Source organism: Salvelinus namaycush, chromosome 13 (genome assembly GCF_016432855.1).
Source record: "Salvelinus namaycush isolate Seneca chromosome 13, SaNama_1.0, whole genome shotgun sequence".
Lineage (NCBI taxonomy): Eukaryota > Metazoa > Chordata > Actinopteri > Salmoniformes > Salmonidae > Salvelinus > Salvelinus namaycush.
Genome location: NC_052319.1, coordinates 25,779,665 through 25,797,837, shown reverse-complemented (window position 1 = coordinate 25,797,837; position 18,173 = coordinate 25,779,665). Strand labels below are relative to the sequence as shown.

At 42.3% G+C, this 18,173-nt stretch overlaps 3 protein-coding genes across 5 annotated transcripts in view; 1 reads left to right on the top strand and 2 right to left on the bottom strand.

Moving 5' to 3' along the window:
• The window catches only part of LOC120058051 (calcium/calmodulin-dependent 3',5'-cyclic nucleotide phosphodiesterase 1A-like), a 99,374-nt gene extending 96,622 nt beyond the window's left edge, over positions 1 to 2,752 (top strand). Inside the window, exons 11-15 of the mRNA XM_039006532.1 lie at positions 190 to 271; positions 558 to 678; positions 1,234 to 1,427; positions 1,589 to 1,870; positions 2,223 to 2,752. Coding sequence (XP_038862460.1) covers positions 190 to 271; positions 558 to 678; positions 1,234 to 1,427; positions 1,589 to 1,870; positions 2,223 to 2,278 — 735 coding nt within the window. The 3' untranslated portion in view covers positions 2,279 to 2,752. The remainder of the gene's footprint in view (positions 1 to 189; positions 272 to 557; positions 679 to 1,233; positions 1,428 to 1,588; positions 1,871 to 2,222) is intronic.
• Positions 2,753 to 2,849: 97 nt separating this feature from the next.
• On the bottom strand, positions 2,850 to 17,514 carry LOC120058365 (protein phosphatase 1 regulatory subunit 1C-like). The gene is made up of 6 exons (XM_039006980.1): positions 16,819 to 17,514; positions 15,820 to 15,886; positions 7,728 to 7,759; positions 7,435 to 7,501; positions 4,294 to 4,467; positions 2,850 to 3,735 (listed from the first exon to the last, which is right to left on the bottom strand). The coding sequence occupies exons 1-6, from the start codon at positions 16,909 to 16,911 to the stop codon at positions 3,647 to 3,649; spliced, it is 522 nt and encodes a 173-aa protein (XP_038862908.1). The 5' UTR covers positions 16,912 to 17,514; the 3' UTR covers positions 2,850 to 3,646.
• Positions 17,515 to 17,598: 84 nt separating this feature from the next.
• The window catches only part of LOC120058364 (protein ITPRID2-like), a 36,212-nt gene continuing 35,637 nt past the window's right edge, over positions 17,599 to 18,173 (bottom strand). For 2 of the 3 annotated variants that reach the window (XM_039006979.1, XM_039006978.1), the window contains one exon: positions 17,882 to 17,931. The gene's annotated coding sequence lies outside the window, so the exon portion shown is untranslated. Of the gene's footprint in view, positions 17,642 to 17,881; positions 17,932 to 18,173 lie in introns of those variants that run through there. The other variant, XM_039006977.1, reaches the window with a different exon arrangement.

Below are 18,173 nucleotides of genomic sequence, written 5' to 3'. Positions count from 1 at the left end.
CTAATGAAACTTGTATTATTAAGGAGATGGGACACCATTCTGATAGCTTCAGTAATATCTTCACTTGGATGAACTGGTTATGTTATACAGAGCATTATGGGTATTGTAGTACACAATACTACAGTATACAGTAACCTGCCATTCTACATTGGTATGGTTACCAAGGCTGGTGTTGTTGATTTCTTACAGGGCGATAAAGAGGTTGCGTTAGGGCTGCCATTCTCTCCTCTGTGTGATCGTAAAGCTACCATGATCGCACAGTCACAAATAGGTGAGCATCACACCCTGTTATTGGCCTCACTGTGTGTGGTTTCATTCAGGATGGGTTTGTATTCTCCGACAGGCCATAGCTCAAATGGGCCACCATGTGGACATTTGAGAAAGTATTTAATATTTTTCCCTTGATATGATAAAGCATGGGAATCTACACTGCCTGTCCTCATAAATTATTGTGACATCACACACACATTTTTTTCTCCTGTTTCTCTGAAAACTATAATCGTCAGTGTGAGCGAGTCATGCCTGTTTTTCTTCTCAAATGTTTGTCTGTCTCGCAGGGTTCATTGACTTCATAGTGGAACCCACATTCTCTGTGTTGGTGGACACGACCGAGAAGATCATTACCCCTCTAATAGAGGATACCTTAAAGTCACATGACACTGGCGTCCGCAGGTCAAGGTATGACACATTCCTAATATTATACACACTATGACCCTGCTGGTCATCTATGAACATTTGAACATCTTGGCTATGTTCTGTCATAATCTCGACCCGGCACGGCCAGAAGAGGACTGGCCACCCCTCATAGCCTGGTTCCTATCTAGGTTTCTTCCTAGGTTCTGGCCTTTCTAGGGAGCTTTTCCTAGCCACCCTGCTTCTACACCTGCATTGCTTGCTGTTTGGGGTTTTAGGCTGGGTTTCTGTACAGCACTTTGTGACATCAGCTGATGTAAGAAGGGCTTTATAAATACATTTGGTTGATTGATTTGAAATCACAGTTTTCCCAGTTTAACATGTCTGACAGAATCAACATGCCTACCAGTATCATCAGTAGGCTTACCACTTTCCTGATGTTCAGTCTCTATGGTCGATCGAAGTTGTGGAATAAGCAACCAAGTCTTACTCCAGTATGTTCTGTTCTATTTAATTGATGTCCATATTAGGACAGCCTCACAAGGAGTCGGTGTCATATATTTGACAGAATAGACAGTGTTTATATTCTATGTTGCTCAGTTTGACGGGTAGTGGGTCGGTGACGGTGGTGGAGTCAGTCCAGAAACATAGTGGTCGAGGATCCAGCCAGGGGGTTGACCAGGGGCTTACTACAGACTATAGCCTGACTGGCATCGACCTGAAACGGGTCAGACACACACTGGCAGAGGTCATCCAACACAACAAAGACCGATGGAAGGAGCTCTCTGTACAAGGTATAGTTGTCTTTTTGTTGTTGCTCTTCTTCGTCTTTTTCTTCCTTGTCTTCTTCAGTCTCCTGAATACCTTTCCTTCTTTCAGTGTTATGTTCTTTCCATTGTCAGAAGTCTATGTATGACATTAGATGTTCTTTTTGCTTGTGTTCTTGTTTCCTCAGAGTTGGCGAGTAAAGAGCGAGCTGAGTTGAACACTGACCCAGAGGAGATGGAGGAGTCCCAGATGAAAACAGAGGTTACGTTGACTCACACCAGCCCTGAGAGACACAGCCAGGAGCTCCAATCAGAGCCCTTCAATGAACTGATGAACAACACAAACTCCAATAACTCTTCCCAGGAGGACTCAGAGCTGGACCACCATCCTCACAGTTCTCTGTCCCCGTGTGAGGATAAAGAGACAACATCACCTGGCTCCATCTCTCCTGAACGCCTACCATGGAACGGTAGGAATGTTAGCTAGCGATATGATGTGGTACAATATGATATGATATACAATAAGGTATATGACACTATATACAACACGATGTACAATACGATACAACAATGCAACATAATGTAGTGCACCGTAACAGAACAGTACAACATCACAGTGAAACCTATCAATGTCATGTCTTTTTATAATTCTGTGTCCTGTCAGTAGGCTATAGCTATGTAGTATTTCTCTCATCTCTATAATCGTATTGTCAGTCACGACGATCTGTGACCAAGTGTCCAAGAGATAACTGCGGAGTGGAGGGTTGTCAAGGTTACAACTGTGTGATGCTGTGTTGTCATGGTAACTGTTGTTGCTTACAGGAGCAGGCCCTGGGGCAGTCCTTGAGTCAGGGGAGGAGTCTCTTCAGAGCCCTTGATTCTGATAAGCTACCCAACAACGCTGCCACTTCCTGATTTTTATTCTACTTTACCTTTATTTAACTAGTCAAGTCAGTTAAGAACAAATTCTTATTTACAATGATGGCCTATCCCTGCCAGCCCCTAACGACACTGGGCCAATTGTGTGTCGCCCCTGATTCACCATATTTGTTTGTTAGCTTTTTTTATTGTATTTGTTCTGATTGATTTTATTTCCAGTCTGTTATTGTATTGTTATTTATTAAATATGGGGATCTTCTTGCTCCTCTTTGCACCGCAAGTAGTTTTTGTCTATATTCATTCTCTCTTCTCTTTCAGATGGGTTTGTATGGTACACTAGGACGATCACGGTACTTAATTGCAACAGTGTGTGTTCTCTCTTGATTTCATGCTAGACAAACATATTTTACCCTAGAGTAGTACTGGAATGGTTGCCGACAGTTACCCACACTATGAGTATGATTGGTTGTGCAGTGCCTAATATTACCCACTTGGGGGTGCTGTTTTATTCATTTCTTATTGTAATGTAGTTAATGTAGACACAATAAATACACTGACTACATGTAGGAGTAAAATGTTTTATTTTGTGTTATGAAATCTTTCCACGATTAATTTGAGATAACAATTAGCCTACTAAAATAATGCTGCCTGAAATTGAGAGGAGAGGGTTTGGCATTATTTGCAGGTGATGTTTCTCTGCTACACTATATGTCCACAATGCGTTAGACATCTGAAATGTACAGGTTTTGCCAACAGTTCATTCAATAATGAACTTTATTATTTGGTCACATGTGCAATGCATCAGCCTAGGACTCAGACACTCCAAACACCAGTGAGTGAAAAAAATGTAATAAATGGTAGGACTCCTTTGTTTGTGCAGTACCGTAGAGTGGTAAACAAGTCTAACAATTCTTACCTAGCCCAGTTTCTGTATAAAATACTACAAAAATATCAAGTCAATCTATGTGAAATATGTTTTTACATGATGAGACTGACACAATGAGATGCATTATGATATTTTCTGTTTAAAGAACACAAAAACCAGTATATTTCCAGATATAATTTCACTGCATAACAGCCAGTATTGCTGTTGAAATTTCTCATATATACTCTCTTATTACAATATCTAACAACAATTAACCATACATAACCAACTAAGAGTTTGAGATACAGTACAGACAAATGAATGACATTGTCCTTTCTTGATCTCAACAACGCATGGCTGAATAAAATGGATTCCCAGGTTAGAAATGATAACCTGATAGTTTAGCATCATCTCTTACCAAGAGTTCATTACCCATTCATGTGTTTGAACTATCAGAAACATGGCCAACAGTTTGTCTGCTCCTCACGCTTCACTTTGGATCCTACTTCTTGGTATCTTCTTCCTCCTCCGCCTCCTTCTCTTCCTCCTCAGGGAAGGAGATCTTTGATTTGCTCTTGAGCAGCTTGACCCCTGGGAATTGGACAGACAGAGTGCTGTAGGGTCATATCAGAGAGATCAATAACTAAGAAACAGTCGTAGTATGTTCTAACAGCTCCTGACACAGACACACACTGTGTCCTGTTCTAATACGCTACAAAGGATGATGATGTGTGTGTGTGCAAGTATGATGCTGTTTGTGTCAGCACAGTGGTCAAATGTAATCTGTCCTGTGACCAGACCATCTGTTAAGGTGTCTGGAACACTCCTCCCTGCAGCTAAGCAACAGCACAGAGAAGACGTCCATGTGTATGGAGATCTTTAAACGCTTTAGTCTATATCTGTTAACTATGACCAACATCAAGCCATTGACAGTAGTGTGACCAACTAGATTTGACAGTGTGAACTGATTCGCCCTCACAACCTAAACCACAGTGGTGAGCTGTATCTGCAGCTTTACATGTTCTGTAAAGGAAACACCACCACCCTGAGCCAGGCCCACATTATTTGACTGTAGCCTTCCACATAAGCTACAGTCCAGTTCGACTAGACTTTCATATCAGGTACAGTGTGTTGCTGTGAGGGCCTTACCTGGAGTGAAGGGAGGCTGGTGCTGGTAGGGGGTGTCTTTGCGCCTCGGTGTGTCTGCCAGTCGTGGCAGGGCCCCTGATAGCTCCTCTGCTAGGGCCAGCGTGTCTGTGTGAGACTTGGCCAGTCTGGTAGGAGGCAGGCTGTCTCTGTCCTCATCATGGCCTCTAAAGCAGTCTGTGGACACACAGTATGGAACCATAATAAATGGTGCTATAATACTTAACTTTAAAAGGTCCAATGCAGCCATTTTTATCTCAATATCAGATCATTTCTAGGTAACCATACTGTAATAATTTTCAATTCAAATCGTAAAAACAAACAAAAAATCTTCTTAGCAAAGAGCAATTTCTCAAACAAGAATTTTGCTAAGACTGTCGGAGGGTTTGTGTGGGGAGGGGAAAACAGAAAATTAGCTGTTATTGGCAGACAGGTTTGGAACTCTCTTATTAGTGGATTTAACTAATTTACCACATGGTGATGTCACCATGGAAGGCCTAAACTCCCTGCCACCAAAACCGGCAGAAATTTCAGGCGGTTTTTCAATCTCCAAAGCCGATGTGAGTAAGACCTTTAAACAGGTTAACATTCACAAGGATTACCAGAACGCTTACTCAGAGCTTGCGCTGACCAGCTGGCAAGTGTCTTCCCTGACATTTTCAACCTCTCCCCGACCCAGTCTTTAATACCTACATGTTTCAAGCAGACCACCATAATCCCTGTGCCCAAGAAGCCAATGCTTTGAAAGGCTGGTCATGGTTCACATCAACACCATCATACCAGACACCCTGGACCAACTCCAATTTGCATACCCCCCTAACAGATCCACAGATGACACAATTTATATTGCACTCCACACTGCCCTCTCCCACTTGGACAAGATGAACACCTATGACTAAAGCTCAGGGTTCAACATAATAGTGCCCTCCAAGCTCATCACTCAGGTACCTGGGACTGAACACCTCCATCTACAACTGGATCCTGGACTTCCTGACGGGTCGCCCCAAGGTGGGGATGGTAGTCAACAACACATCCGCCACGCTGACCCTCAACACGGAGGTGCGTGCTTAGTCCCCTCCTGTACTTCCTGTTCACAACTGCATGACTCCAACACCATCATTAAGTTTGTTGATGACACAACGGTGGTAGGCCTAATACGATGATGAGACTGCCTATAGAGAGGAGGTCAGAGACCTGGCAGTGTGGTGCCAGGACAACAACCTCTTCCTCAATGTCAGCAAGACAAAGGAGCTGATCGTGGACTACAGGAAACGGAGGGCCAAGCACGCCCCCATTCACATCAACGTTCCTCGGTGTCCTTATAACTAAGGATCTATCATGGTCCAAACACACCAACATAGCCGTAAAGAGGGCACGACAACGCCTCTTCCCCCTCAGGAGGCTGAAAAGATTTGGCATGGGCCCTCAGATCCTCAAACTTTTCTACAGCTGCACCATTGAGAGCATCTTGACTAGCTGCATCACTACTTGGCATGGCAACTGCTTGTCATCCGATCGCAAGGCGCGACAGAGGGTAGTGCGAATTGCCCAGTACATCACAGGGGCCGAGCTCTCTGCCATCCAGGACCTCTATACCAGGCGGTGTCAGAGGAAGGCCCTAAAAATTGTCAGACTCCAGCCACCCAAGTCATAGACTGTTCTCTCTGCTACCACACGGCAAGCAGTACAGGTGCACCAAGTCTGGAACAAACAGGATCCTGACAGCGTCTACCACCAAGCCATAAGACTGCTAAATAGTTAGTTAAATTGTTAACCAAATAGCTACCCAGACTATAATGATCTTACATTTTTTTTTTTTTTTATTAATTTAGCAGACACTTATCCAGAGTGACTTACAGGAGTAATTAGGGTTAAGTGCCTTGCGTAAGGGCACATCGACAGATATTTCACCCAGTCGGCTCAGCGATCCGAACCAGTGACCATCCCAACGCTCTTAACTGCAAGGCTATCTGCATTAACCCTTTTTGCACTAACTCTTTTGACTCATCACATACGCTGCTGCTACTGTTTATCTATCCCGTTGCCTAGTCACTTTATTCCTAGTTATATGTACAGTACATATCTACCTCAATTACCTCATACCCCTGCACATCGACTCAGTACTGATACGTTGTATATAGCCAGGTTATCTTTACTCATTGTGTATCTATTATTACTTTATTATTATACTTTATTATTACATGTTATTACTTTTCTGTTATCTTCTCTGCATTGTTGGGAAGGTCCCATAAGTAAGCATTTCACTGTTAGTCTCTACACCTGTTGTTTACAAAGCATTTGACTAATATAATTTGACTTGATGATTTGAACAGCTCTTACACTAAAATGGCATTATCATAATTTTCACAATTTCATAGTATTATTCCAACCTCATAGTATGGAAATATAGAAAATATAGAAAATCATGTTTTTGACTGGACTGGGCCTTTAATTTATTTGACCATCTGTTACAACAGAACGTGGTCTTCTGCTGTGCTCTGAACTGGAGCATATTCAGCATTCAACTGAATTCAAGGCCATTGAGCCTAAAGGCTTTTGGCCATTGGATATTGTTTGGCCATGTTGTTGTTAAAGGGCGGTGGGCCATGTTGGATATATTCTAATCCACACCCTAATTAACAAGCGAAATGTGTAATGAAAACTGCAATAATTACTACAATAATATAGTTGCTATCTAATTGGACCAAGAATAGGCTGCTGTGTTCAAATTAGTTTATTCTGTGCCCATAGTCCTTGTTGCACCACCTGACTAGTGATTATCCATTTGAGAGATGGGATGGTGTAGCTCTCTTTGTGCATTATCTGACTATCCATTTGTGAGACTTATAACAGGAGGATGATATAACTCAGTCAATCAATATCTAATGTAGATGTATAGTGAGTGGCCATGGCCTTTCCAGGAATTAGCTACCTCTATGAGCCAGCAAGCATGGTCAGTCACTCTGTCACACGCTTCACGAGGCTCTGTTTAAATATAATGCTGACCACAGACAATACACCCAGTGTTTCCTACTCTCCAGAATAAAAGGAGAATATGAACCAATGGCACCTGTGCTGTCATGACGCAGAGTTTGTGAATGCAACGGTTTGTGTTGAAAAAATGGTGTGAGTGACGACCTGTACCTTTCATGGTGGGCGGAGTGTAGACGCTGTGTTTTCTCTGAGCGGGAGATGCCCCTGCACTCTGGGTCTGGTGTAGAGAGATGGAGGGGGAAAAAAAGAACCGCATGAGAACCAACAAGCAGAGATCCCATTTCACTGAAGCTATTTCAGGAGCCAGGCCATCTCAGGTAATCAATGACAACTGCATCAGATAGACATGCTACCTCATAGAACCATAGACTGCTGCTAGGGAGCATCCTGATAATGTTGTTCTTTTGACTTTTATTTCTGCTTTTAAACAGAGTGTGAACTACCTCTCCTTGATGACTTGTAGTCTGCTTGTCATCTGTGTGAGAGAAAAGCAGACATGAGTTATAGTACATTTGTCAGTTTAGCTAAAATTGTCAGCCTTAAAAAAAGGAAAGGGGGATACCTAGTCAGCTGTACAACTGAATGCATTCAACTGAAATGTCTTCCGCATTTAACCCAACCCCTCTGAATCAGAGAGGTGCGGGGCGCTGCCTTGCTCAGGGGCAGAATGACACATTTTTACCTCAGCTTGGGGATTCGATCCAGCAACCTTTCGGTTACTGAACCAGCGCTCTAACCACTAGGCTACCTGTCGCCCCAAAAAAGAGCTATTACTCAACCCTCGGTTAGAATCTGTGTGCTGAGGTTCTGCTGGAACATTGTATTTCACCTGTGTGATGTGACTACAGTGGGAGAGCTGTACTGTTTATCACGATGAGCTCATGGCTGAGAGAGTGTATGGTTCAGTGTCCAGATCACTGCTAACCTCCGGCTGTAATGGCTGACTGGTTTGCTCTAACTTCTCCTCCATTAACGTTTCTCTGAATTGAAATTGATCTTAGAAACGACAACCAGGGGTGATTCATATCACCATGATCACAGCTGGAGCAAAACACCAATAATTCAATAAGTTATTGAATGGCACTGGACAACAGACGTAGCCTGAAAATCCAGACTAAATTCAGCTCCATCACGTCTGTAGTGCATAAACGGAAGACAGCACAAACGTGAACCACATTAACATGACTATTTTGTTGAAAGGATAGCATGGGGCAACACACGAGCCCTGTATTATACAGATGCTGGATCTTACTTTGATCACTCTTTTGCTGCTAAGAATTTTCCTGCACCTCAGGAAATGCAGATGAGCTTTGTGATTTACATAAGCTCACTGAAAACCCACACTAACACATGGTTATGTTAAGAGTATTGCATTTTTGTGTATCCTACCTTTGACCAGCTAATAGCCTAACCACCGATCAAGCAACATTCGACTAAATGTTCAAATCCTGTTTCTGTATGTCACGATCGTTAGGAGACGAATGAGTGGACCAAGGCGCAGCGTGGAAAAAAGACATATTTTAATGAAGGAAAAAACAAACACTTATAAACGAACGTGAAGCTAAACCGAACTAAGTGCACACATGCAACATAGAACGTAGACAATTTCCCACAATCACCTAAAGTCTATGGCTGCCTTAAATATGGCTCCCAATCAGAGACAACAATAAACAGCTGTCTCTGATTGAGAACCAAACCAGGCAACCATAGACTTTCCTAGACCTCTCTACTGAACACAACCCCATACACAACCCCCTAAACAATACACACACCCTAAACTAGAAAAAACACACAAACATCCCATGTCACACCCTGACCTAACTAAACTAATAAAGAAAATCAATATAACAGAGGCCAGGGTGTGACACTGTAGGATTGTTTTGCCGTGACAATATACAGTACCAGTCAAAAGTTTGGACACACCTACTCATCATTCCAGGGTTTTTCTTTATTTTTAATATTTTCAACATTGTAGAAAAATAGTGAAGACATCACAACTATGAAATAGCACATATGGAATCATGCAGTAATGAAAAAAAGTGTTAAACAAATCTAAATAAACATTACCGTTCAAAAGTTTGGGGTCACTTATAAATGTCTTTGTTTTTTGAAAGAAAAGCACATTTTTTGTCCATTAAAATAACATAACATTGATCAGAAATACATAATTAGAAAACCCTTTTGCAATTATTTTACCACAGCTGAAAACTGTTGTGCACATTAAAGAAGCAATAAAACTGGCCTTCTTTAGACTAGTTGAGTATCTGGAGCATCAGCATTTATGGGTTTGTCCTTTCCTTTGAGCTTGTAATCAAACCTGTGCTAACATAATTGCAAAAGGGTTTTCTAATGATCAATTAGCTAATCCAAGTTTATAATTTTAAAAGGCTAACACAACGTGCCATTGGAACACAGGAGTGATGGTTGCTGATAATGGGCCTCTGTACGCCTATCTAGATATTTCATAGAAAATCAGCTGTTTCCAGCTACAATAGTCATTTACAACATTAACAATGTCTACACTGTTTTTCTAATCAATTTCATGTTATTTTAATGGACAAAAAAAAAGGTTTTCTTTAAAAAAATACAAGAATTTATAAGTGACCCCAAATCTTTTAACGGTACTGTATTTTATACTTGAGATTCTTCAAAGAAGCCAGCCTTTGCCTTGAGGACAGATTTTCACATTCTCAACCAGCTTCATGAGGTAGTCACCTGGAATGCATTCAATTAACAAGTGTGCCTTGTAAATTTGTGGAATTTCTTTCCTTCTTAATGCGTTTGAGCCAATCAGTTGTGTTGTGACAAGGTAGGGGTGGTATACAGAAGAAAGCCCTATTTGGTAAAAGACCAAATCCATATTATGGCAAAAACAGCTCAAATAAGCAAAGAGAAATGACAGTCCATCATTACTTCACGACATGAAGGTCAGTCAATACGGAAAATTTCAAGAACTTTGAAAGTTTCTTCAAGTGCAGTCGCAAAAACCATCAAGTGCTATGATGAAACTGGCTCTCATGAGGACCGCCACAGGATAGGAAGACAGATTTACCTCTGTTGCAGGGGATAAGTTCATTAGTTACCAGCCTCATAAATTACAGCCAGAATAAATGTTTCAGAGTTCAAGTAACAGACACATCTCAAAATCAACTGTTCAGAGGAGACTGCGTGAATCAGGCCTTCATGGTTGAATTGCTGCAAAGAAACCACTACTAAAGGACACCAATAATAAGAAGAGACTTGCTTGGGCCAAGAAACATGAGCAATGGACATTAGACCGGTGGAAATCTGTCCTTTGGTCTGATTAGTCCAAATGTGAGATTTTTGGTTCCAACCGCCGTGTCTTTGTGAGACGCAGAGTAGGTGAACGGATGATCTCCGCATGTGTGGTTCCCACTGTGAAGCATGGAAGAGGAGGTTTGATGGTGTGGGGGTGCTTTGCTGGTGACACTGTCAATAATTTATTTAAAATTCAAGGCACACTTAACCAGCATGGTTACCACAGCATTCTGCAGCGATACGCCATCCCATCTGGTTTGTGCTTAGTCGGGCTATAATTTGTTTTTCAACAGAACAATGACCCAAAACACACCTCCAGGCTGTGTAAGGGCTATTTGACCAAGAAAGAGAGTGATGGAGTGCTACATCAGATGACCTGGCCTCCACAATCACCTGACCTCAACCCAATTGAGATGGTTTGGGATGAGTTGGACCGCAGAGTGAAGGAAAAGCAGCCAATAAGTGCTCAGCATATGTGGGAAGTCCTTCAAGACTGTTTGAAAAACATTCCAGGTGGAGCTGGTTGAGAGTATGCCAGGAGTGTGCAAAGCTGTCATCAAGGCAAAGGGTGGATACTAAAATAAAACATATTTGGATTTGTTTAACACTTTTCTGGTTACTATATGATTCCATGTGTGTTATTTCATAGTTTTGATGTCTTCACTATTATTCTACAATGTAGAAAATAGTAAAAAACAAAAGAAAACCCCTTGAATGAGTAGGTGTGTCTAAACTTTTGACTGGGACTGTAGGTTAAATTAAGATCCTACATCTGTATGTAGTTCTCTGTGGCCAACACTGTACATGAACTGACATGAACGTACATCAAAACATGTGGAGCACATTAACATGACCAAGGGTGTTGTATGAATGGCATGGAACAACAGACAAGCATTGGATGTGACTACAAAAATCTACAAATGCAGAGCACATGATATGTATTGGACAAAAATTCAACCTTGTACTGTAGGCCTATGTTGTATTCTAAGGCCAACACAGTACATGAACTAAAGGCAGCAGCAAAACATGTGAACCACATTATCAGCATGTTACTACCATATAACACATCACCTCACAACAATAGCTGAATGAAGTCAGTGTGTCTCGGACCATCAAGCCTACGGGCATGGGAGGGTGATGACGTCATAGTCTCCGCTGTAGTGGGCAGGGGAAAAGACTGGCATTCCCTGGGGTCATGTAAGGCTGCTATGACACTTTACAATGCATCTATAACACTATACATCCTCTGTGACACCCTTCAATCCAGCCACTGTTATAGGACACCAGCCATACTACTGGGTCTGCGTCCAAGGAAAATGACCAGCTGTTTTTACACAAGAGGAGAGAGTTGAAGAGCTGATGGCAAATCAACAGTGAACCTTATAAAAAGCTAAAATGGCCAGAGGGAGAGTCTTGTATTAGCTATCTCCAGGTCCATGGGTTTCACACATTATCTCTGTTAGGGAGAGTGTTAAATTAAAGCCATGGGCACTGCAGCTCAAAATATCTTGATAGCACCTCTGGTTCTCAATGATAAAATTCTAATTCAGAACACCCGATAATCCAGAGACACAATACTACAGTAAGTTTCAGTATTAACCTTCAGAAGTGGCCTCTCTCCAAGAGACACAGTTTGGATGACATTCACAGGGAAATATCAGCAAGACAAAGATCTGCTTGTAGCTGAAATAATGGCTGTGAATGAATAGGGTCCCACGCACACCACCTACAGTATGCAGCCCACATACACAGACAGAGTTGAGCAAAATAAGTTTCACTCGACTACACCATCCATTCTCATTCACAGCACACAGTCAGTAGCTCCCAATGGGATCTCTCAGGATAATGTAATGGTAAAAGGCCAGATAGCATAAACACTATCAACTAAGCAAAGAGTTTGACAAGACAACTAGGCTGGAGGAAACTGTCCATACGCCCATGGAGACATATAGAATAGAGGGATAGAGGAATGGAGAGATGGAAGGAGGGATGGAACCAGGGTCATGGTGGGAACAGAGCTGTCACATTGGCAGTGGTTACCTACGCCTGCCATAAAACACAGACCTGGCACTGAGGAGACAGAAATACATGCACCCAGCCAAGGATAAAGAAATCAATGTATAAAAAGAAAGGGTGGGTCTGTGATGTAAAACACACATTCATACATTCTGACAATGTAATGCCTCTAAGCTGGCTCCTGGATGAAGATCCTGCGACTGGCTTCTGTCAGACAATTTAATTGCCACCCAGTAGATTTGGGTTAGCTGGTTTGTCACAAACAGGAACATCCCAAATAGCACCCTACATGGTGCACTACATTTGACCAGAGCCTTATGAGCCCTGGTCAATAGTAGTGCACTATAAGGGAATAGGGTGCTATTTGGGACGCAGACAAGAACACCCCCTACTCTCTGCCAAAAACTCTCTCTGAGGAGAATATGGGCCAGCACACCCTCCATCAATTAACAGTACCAACCCTTTCCCTTCCTCTGCACAATGGGATAAATCAAACCTGTACGTTCATACTGATGAATCAGTACAATGGGTTAAATAAAAACCTGTACGTTCATACTGATGATTCAGTACAAGGGTTAAATAAAATCTGTACATTCATACTGATGATTCAGTACAATGGTTAAATAAAATCTGTACATTCATACTGATGATTCAGTACAATGGTTAAATAAAATCTGTACATTCATACTGATGATTCAGTACAATGGTTAAATAAAATCTGTACATTCATACTGATGATTCAGTACAATGGTTAAATAAAATCTGTACATTCATACTGATGATTCAGTACAATGGTTAAATAAAATCTGTACATTCATACTGATGATTCAGTACAATGGTTAAATAAAATCTGTACATTCATACTGATGATTCAGTACAATGGTTAAATAAAATCTGTACATTCATACTGATGATTCAGTACAATGGTTAAATAAAATCTGTACATTCATACTGATGATTCAGTACAATGGTTAAATAAAATCTGTACATTCATACTGATGATTCAGTACAATGGTTAAATAAAATCTGTACATTCATACTGATGATTCAGTACAATGGTTAAATAAAATCTGTACATTCATACTGATGATTCAGTACAATGGTTAAATAAAATCTGTACATTCATACTGATGATTCAGTACAATGGTTAAATAAAATCTGTACATTCATACTGATGATTCAGTACAATGGTTAAATAAAATCTGTACATTCATACTGATGATTCAGTACAATGGTTAAATAAAATCTGTACATTCATACTGATGATTCAGTACAATGGTTAAATAAAATCTGTACATTCATACTGATGATTCAGTACAATGGTTAAATAAAATCTGTACATTCATACTGATGATTCAGTACAATGGTTAAATAAAATCTGTACATTCATACTGATGATTCAGTACAATGGTTAAATAAAATCTGTACATTCATACTGATGATTCAGTACAATGGGTAGAAATTCACCCTGTACATACTGATTATCTATCAAACCTCTCTTTCTAGACACGCACATACGCGCGTGCAAGGCCTGCAAAAATCCACCCAGACACAAACACACACTGTTCAGGCCGCACCCCACCTCACAGAACACACACATGCTCACATGCACACAAATACACACGCACACACAAACGGATGATTTATCAAACCCTGTGTGCTGTAAGATATGTGGCCAGCCAGGCTGTGCCAGGTTATGACATGAGGAACAGCGGTCAGATACAACAACACTATCTCATGTCATGACATAACGGTAATGATAACCATTCACATCCTGTTCCCCTCAGTGATGTGATGTTGCGTATGACCGTGATGCCTGACTGCTTGCATGACTTTCTGTTCTGTACTGGGCAGCCTGAACAGTGTGTGTTTGTGTGTCTGGGTGGGTTTTTGCATGCCTTCTGTACTGGGCTGTACAGCAGGCTGGGACGTGGTGGGCAGCTGGGCGATGCGTGTGGAGATGTATGTTTGTCCATGATCACAGAGTCAAGTCACATGGGGTAAAGGTCAAGGTCACCAACAGGGTGTTGATGAGGCTAATGAACCAAGCTTTACCCTGGAGGCCAGAAATATCTGATCTCACTGCATTCCAGACGCAACATAAGGAAATGGTTGATAGATTGGTGTGTGTCATGTGGTTGAAGGTTGAATCTCTGCTATCTATCAGGTTTGAACTGTAAAACGTACCAGTGTTTGATTACAGACAGATACTGTACTCTCTTTTACAGACCAACCATCTCTTATTTGGTCCTGCTGGTCTCTTCTCACTGTCTCAGAGTCATCCACAGCTATACCTGTGGAGCTTTCTTTGGCACAGGTTCTCCCAGTCTTACTCTATGATGACCTTTCAAAAGCAGTGGGGAGGAAGGCCAGAGTGTGGACAAGGCAGCCTTTGCTATGACTGTGCTGCAGTCTGCTAGGGTATGGGCTGTGACTGTGGCTTGGTAGCAGGCTGTGCTGGAGGCTGAGCTGTAAGCTGTGGCTGTGTTGTGACTATAGCTGTGCAGTGTTGCAGTCTCCATATGCTGACGCCACAGGGAAGGTATTTGTGCTGATATCACATTGTGACCCTCCATGTTCTGGATCTCTCACTCAAGGTTAGATTCCACTCTCACTGTTTCATGATGACACAACAAAGATAAAAACACTCGCCTTGCCGCCTCCTTTTTAACACTCTTCTCGTTACTCCCATTCTCCAGGGCTGATATCACCCTCGATCCATCATTCCCCCCTTAGACATCTTGTAGTTTAACACTCCATTTTGTGTAGCCCACAAGAATAGTCTTCGAACCCTCATTCAACCCATGTTTACGTAACTCCTTTATATCCCACAGCTCTTCATTAAATGTCAACAGACAGATCTGAAAGAAAGCACTTAGATGATTGACATAAATGAGAGCGAGCCAAATCTCGTTTGTGTTTCTCATTATCAATAATGAGCAAGTTGGGAACAAACAAAAAGTCTCCAAATTCAAACGACCCTCAAACCAGCATAACAAATCAAAAACCAAACAATTGTCATATGAAGACACATACTTTCCATGACAGTTTAGTCATGCTGAGTGTAGCTTAGCAACATCCAGACCACACATTCCATTTCAATACAGGAAACTACCGAAATCCCATTTTCACTGCTTTTCATTGAGGGCAATTGGAATTGGAATGTCTATTTCCTGAATTGAATGAGATTACATTTAAATTGACCCCAACCCTGTTTCTCACACAGGAGAAGTATCTTACTTGCTGCAGTTAGGTCTGGTGGAAGATAGATGGCATGGGTGGCTGGTGTAGGTCTCCTCTTACGGATCTGTTTGGGAGAGACAGGACAGGGCGGGATAGGATAGGGGCGCAGGTCGGGACAGGACAGGGTAGAGCAGGACAGGGCAGAGAGACAGGACAGGGAAAAGTGGTGTTAAAGTGTGGCGCTGAGGATAGCTGGAGACAGACAACAAGCACCAGTCACTGCTGTGTGTGCATGTTTTACAAAGTGATAGACTAGAGTTCAGTGTCAATAAAATCACTAGTATAGGTTAGGGAGAGGGGTGGGTGTGGAGGTGGTGGGTGGAGTGGGAGTTTGGCCAAAGCTTTGGATGAAGCTATTTTTCTATAACCACTATGGTGACAAATAAGGATACAATGGAAATAGTTTAGTCTGGCACTATACTTTTCCCCAAGCAATATTCACTTAAGGCACTAAGACATTGCAATAAAGTCTAGAAAACTAAGATTGTGACAAATAATTGCAGAAAGTGGATGGGGAAAACAAGCCTTCACTCATCTTACAAGGAGTTCACCATCATCCATGACATAAAACAGGTTTCCCACACATGCATAACATGATCAAAGTAAAGCTTCTTCTGCCAGTCAGTGTCAAGAGGAGCTAGTCCTTTTAACTCTGTGAGATTCCCGGGTTGCAAAAATGCAACAGGTCCTAAACTCATGTCTAACACTACATAGAAATACATCTGAGTCTACGGAGATGGACTAAGTAGCATTTGTTGTGTGTCCTGTCTTCTCTACGATGTGATTATGTAGAAGAAAAAATAAATTGAGAAAACATTCTGAGCAAGAGCAGGAGGAATTTCGTAAGTGTTGCAATTTTTGGGGGGCAGAAATGCTCACAGGGATAAGCCCCACACTCTTTCAGTGAGCCCACCATCACAATATCATTCCATTACCATGTCATAATGGTAATCACATTTATTAACATATCATGTAGAAGTGGATGTTTTTACTTACATGCTCCGATGCCTGAGGGTCCAGCTGACTCTGTCGGACAGGTACAGAAAACTGGATCTTCTTAGGACTGTTGGGCTCCATGTTGGGCTCCATGGTGTGAGAAGATAGAGAAAGAAAGATCGAGGAGAGAGGGAAAGTAAGAGAAAGAGAGGAAGAGGGGACTGTGTTGGGAGCAGCTGCACATACTGTAGCAGCAGCAGCCTCTTTTCTCTTCTGTTCCTCCCCCCTTCCTTATGAGCCCTGTGATAGCTTTAGTGCACAGCCCAGCCTGCCTCTCCCCTGCCCCCGTCAGAGAAAACGAGAGAAAAAGAGAGATGCACTCCACCTCACACACTCCTCTAATGTCCAGTCCACTATAGCAGCCACAGCCAGTCTCCCTTGTCCCCCAGCCCTCAACTCAGACAGACCAACAGCATGCTCTTTAGCCTCTGCTGGGTCAAGTGTTCTATCTTTGATGAAAGCCACAGGCCAGTCTGAGTCTCTGATATCTCTCTCCCCCTCCCTCCATCTCTCTCTCTGAGTATCATGACATCACGGCCCAGAAGTGCAATATAATCCCCCGAAGGGACCAGGCAGGCACAATGTTAAATATTGATAACCCAAGTGTCACGACTTTCTAAAGTAGAACCCAGAAGCAGACCAGGACAAGGAGAGTAGGACGAAGGTGAGTATTTATTTACAAGTTTAACCGTAAAGGTAGAAAGATCCAGGTGGTGGAGCGGGCAGCGGAAGTGAGTTGATGGGAGTGAATAGGCAGATCCAAGGGAGTAACAGAAGCCACCGACGACCAGGCAGGGATGGGGTGAGTGTTCCGGGTGAATGACTGTAGACAGAACAAACAGAGGTAAGTTCAAGGCAAGCAAGCAAGACGTACAAAACAACAAAACAAACTCTATCAAACTGGAGGCTGATACGCTGGCATAACATACTGTTCATGGCTAACGATCCGGCAGGGAATGGATGTCAGGTCAGAGCTTATGAAGTGGAGGGATGATGATCAGGACCAGGTGTGCAGATAGCTGATGGGATACAGGTGCGGGTAATCAGAGATCTCCCAACTAGCTACGTCGTCCGGCAACCAGACAGGGTGCGTTCCAGGACACCGGAAAAACACTCCAGGACAGAACACAGGCAAAAACAGACTCAGGAAACGGGATTTGTGACACCAAGTTCAGGAAACCACTGCCCCCTGCTCTCTCTATCTCCCTCCATACTTCTTTCTCTCATAGACCTCGTGGTTGCTTACTCCCCTCTCGCTCCCTCTCCTTTCCTGAGTGGTATGTGAACCTTGAGACAGTGGATTTGTCTGAAAAATGACTAATATGCTCAATCCCGCAGGCATGTCGTAGTTTATA

What these genes read in the sequence shown, in the direction of transcription:
- LOC120058365 (XM_039006980.1), bottom strand. Translation starts at nt 16,911, where the DNA reads ATGGAGCCCAACATGGAGCCCAACAGTCCTAAGAAGATCCAGTTTTCT. An exon ending in ACCAGACCTAACTGCAGCAA is followed by an intron (nt 7,760 to 15,819) that starts GTAAGATACTTC and finishes TCTCTCACACAG; the next exon opens with ATGACAAGCAGACTACAAGT. An exon ending in CACTCCGCCCACCATGAAAG is followed by an intron (nt 4,468 to 7,434) that starts GTACAGGTCGTC and finishes GTGTGTCCACAG; the next exon opens with ACTGCTTTAGAGGCCATGAT.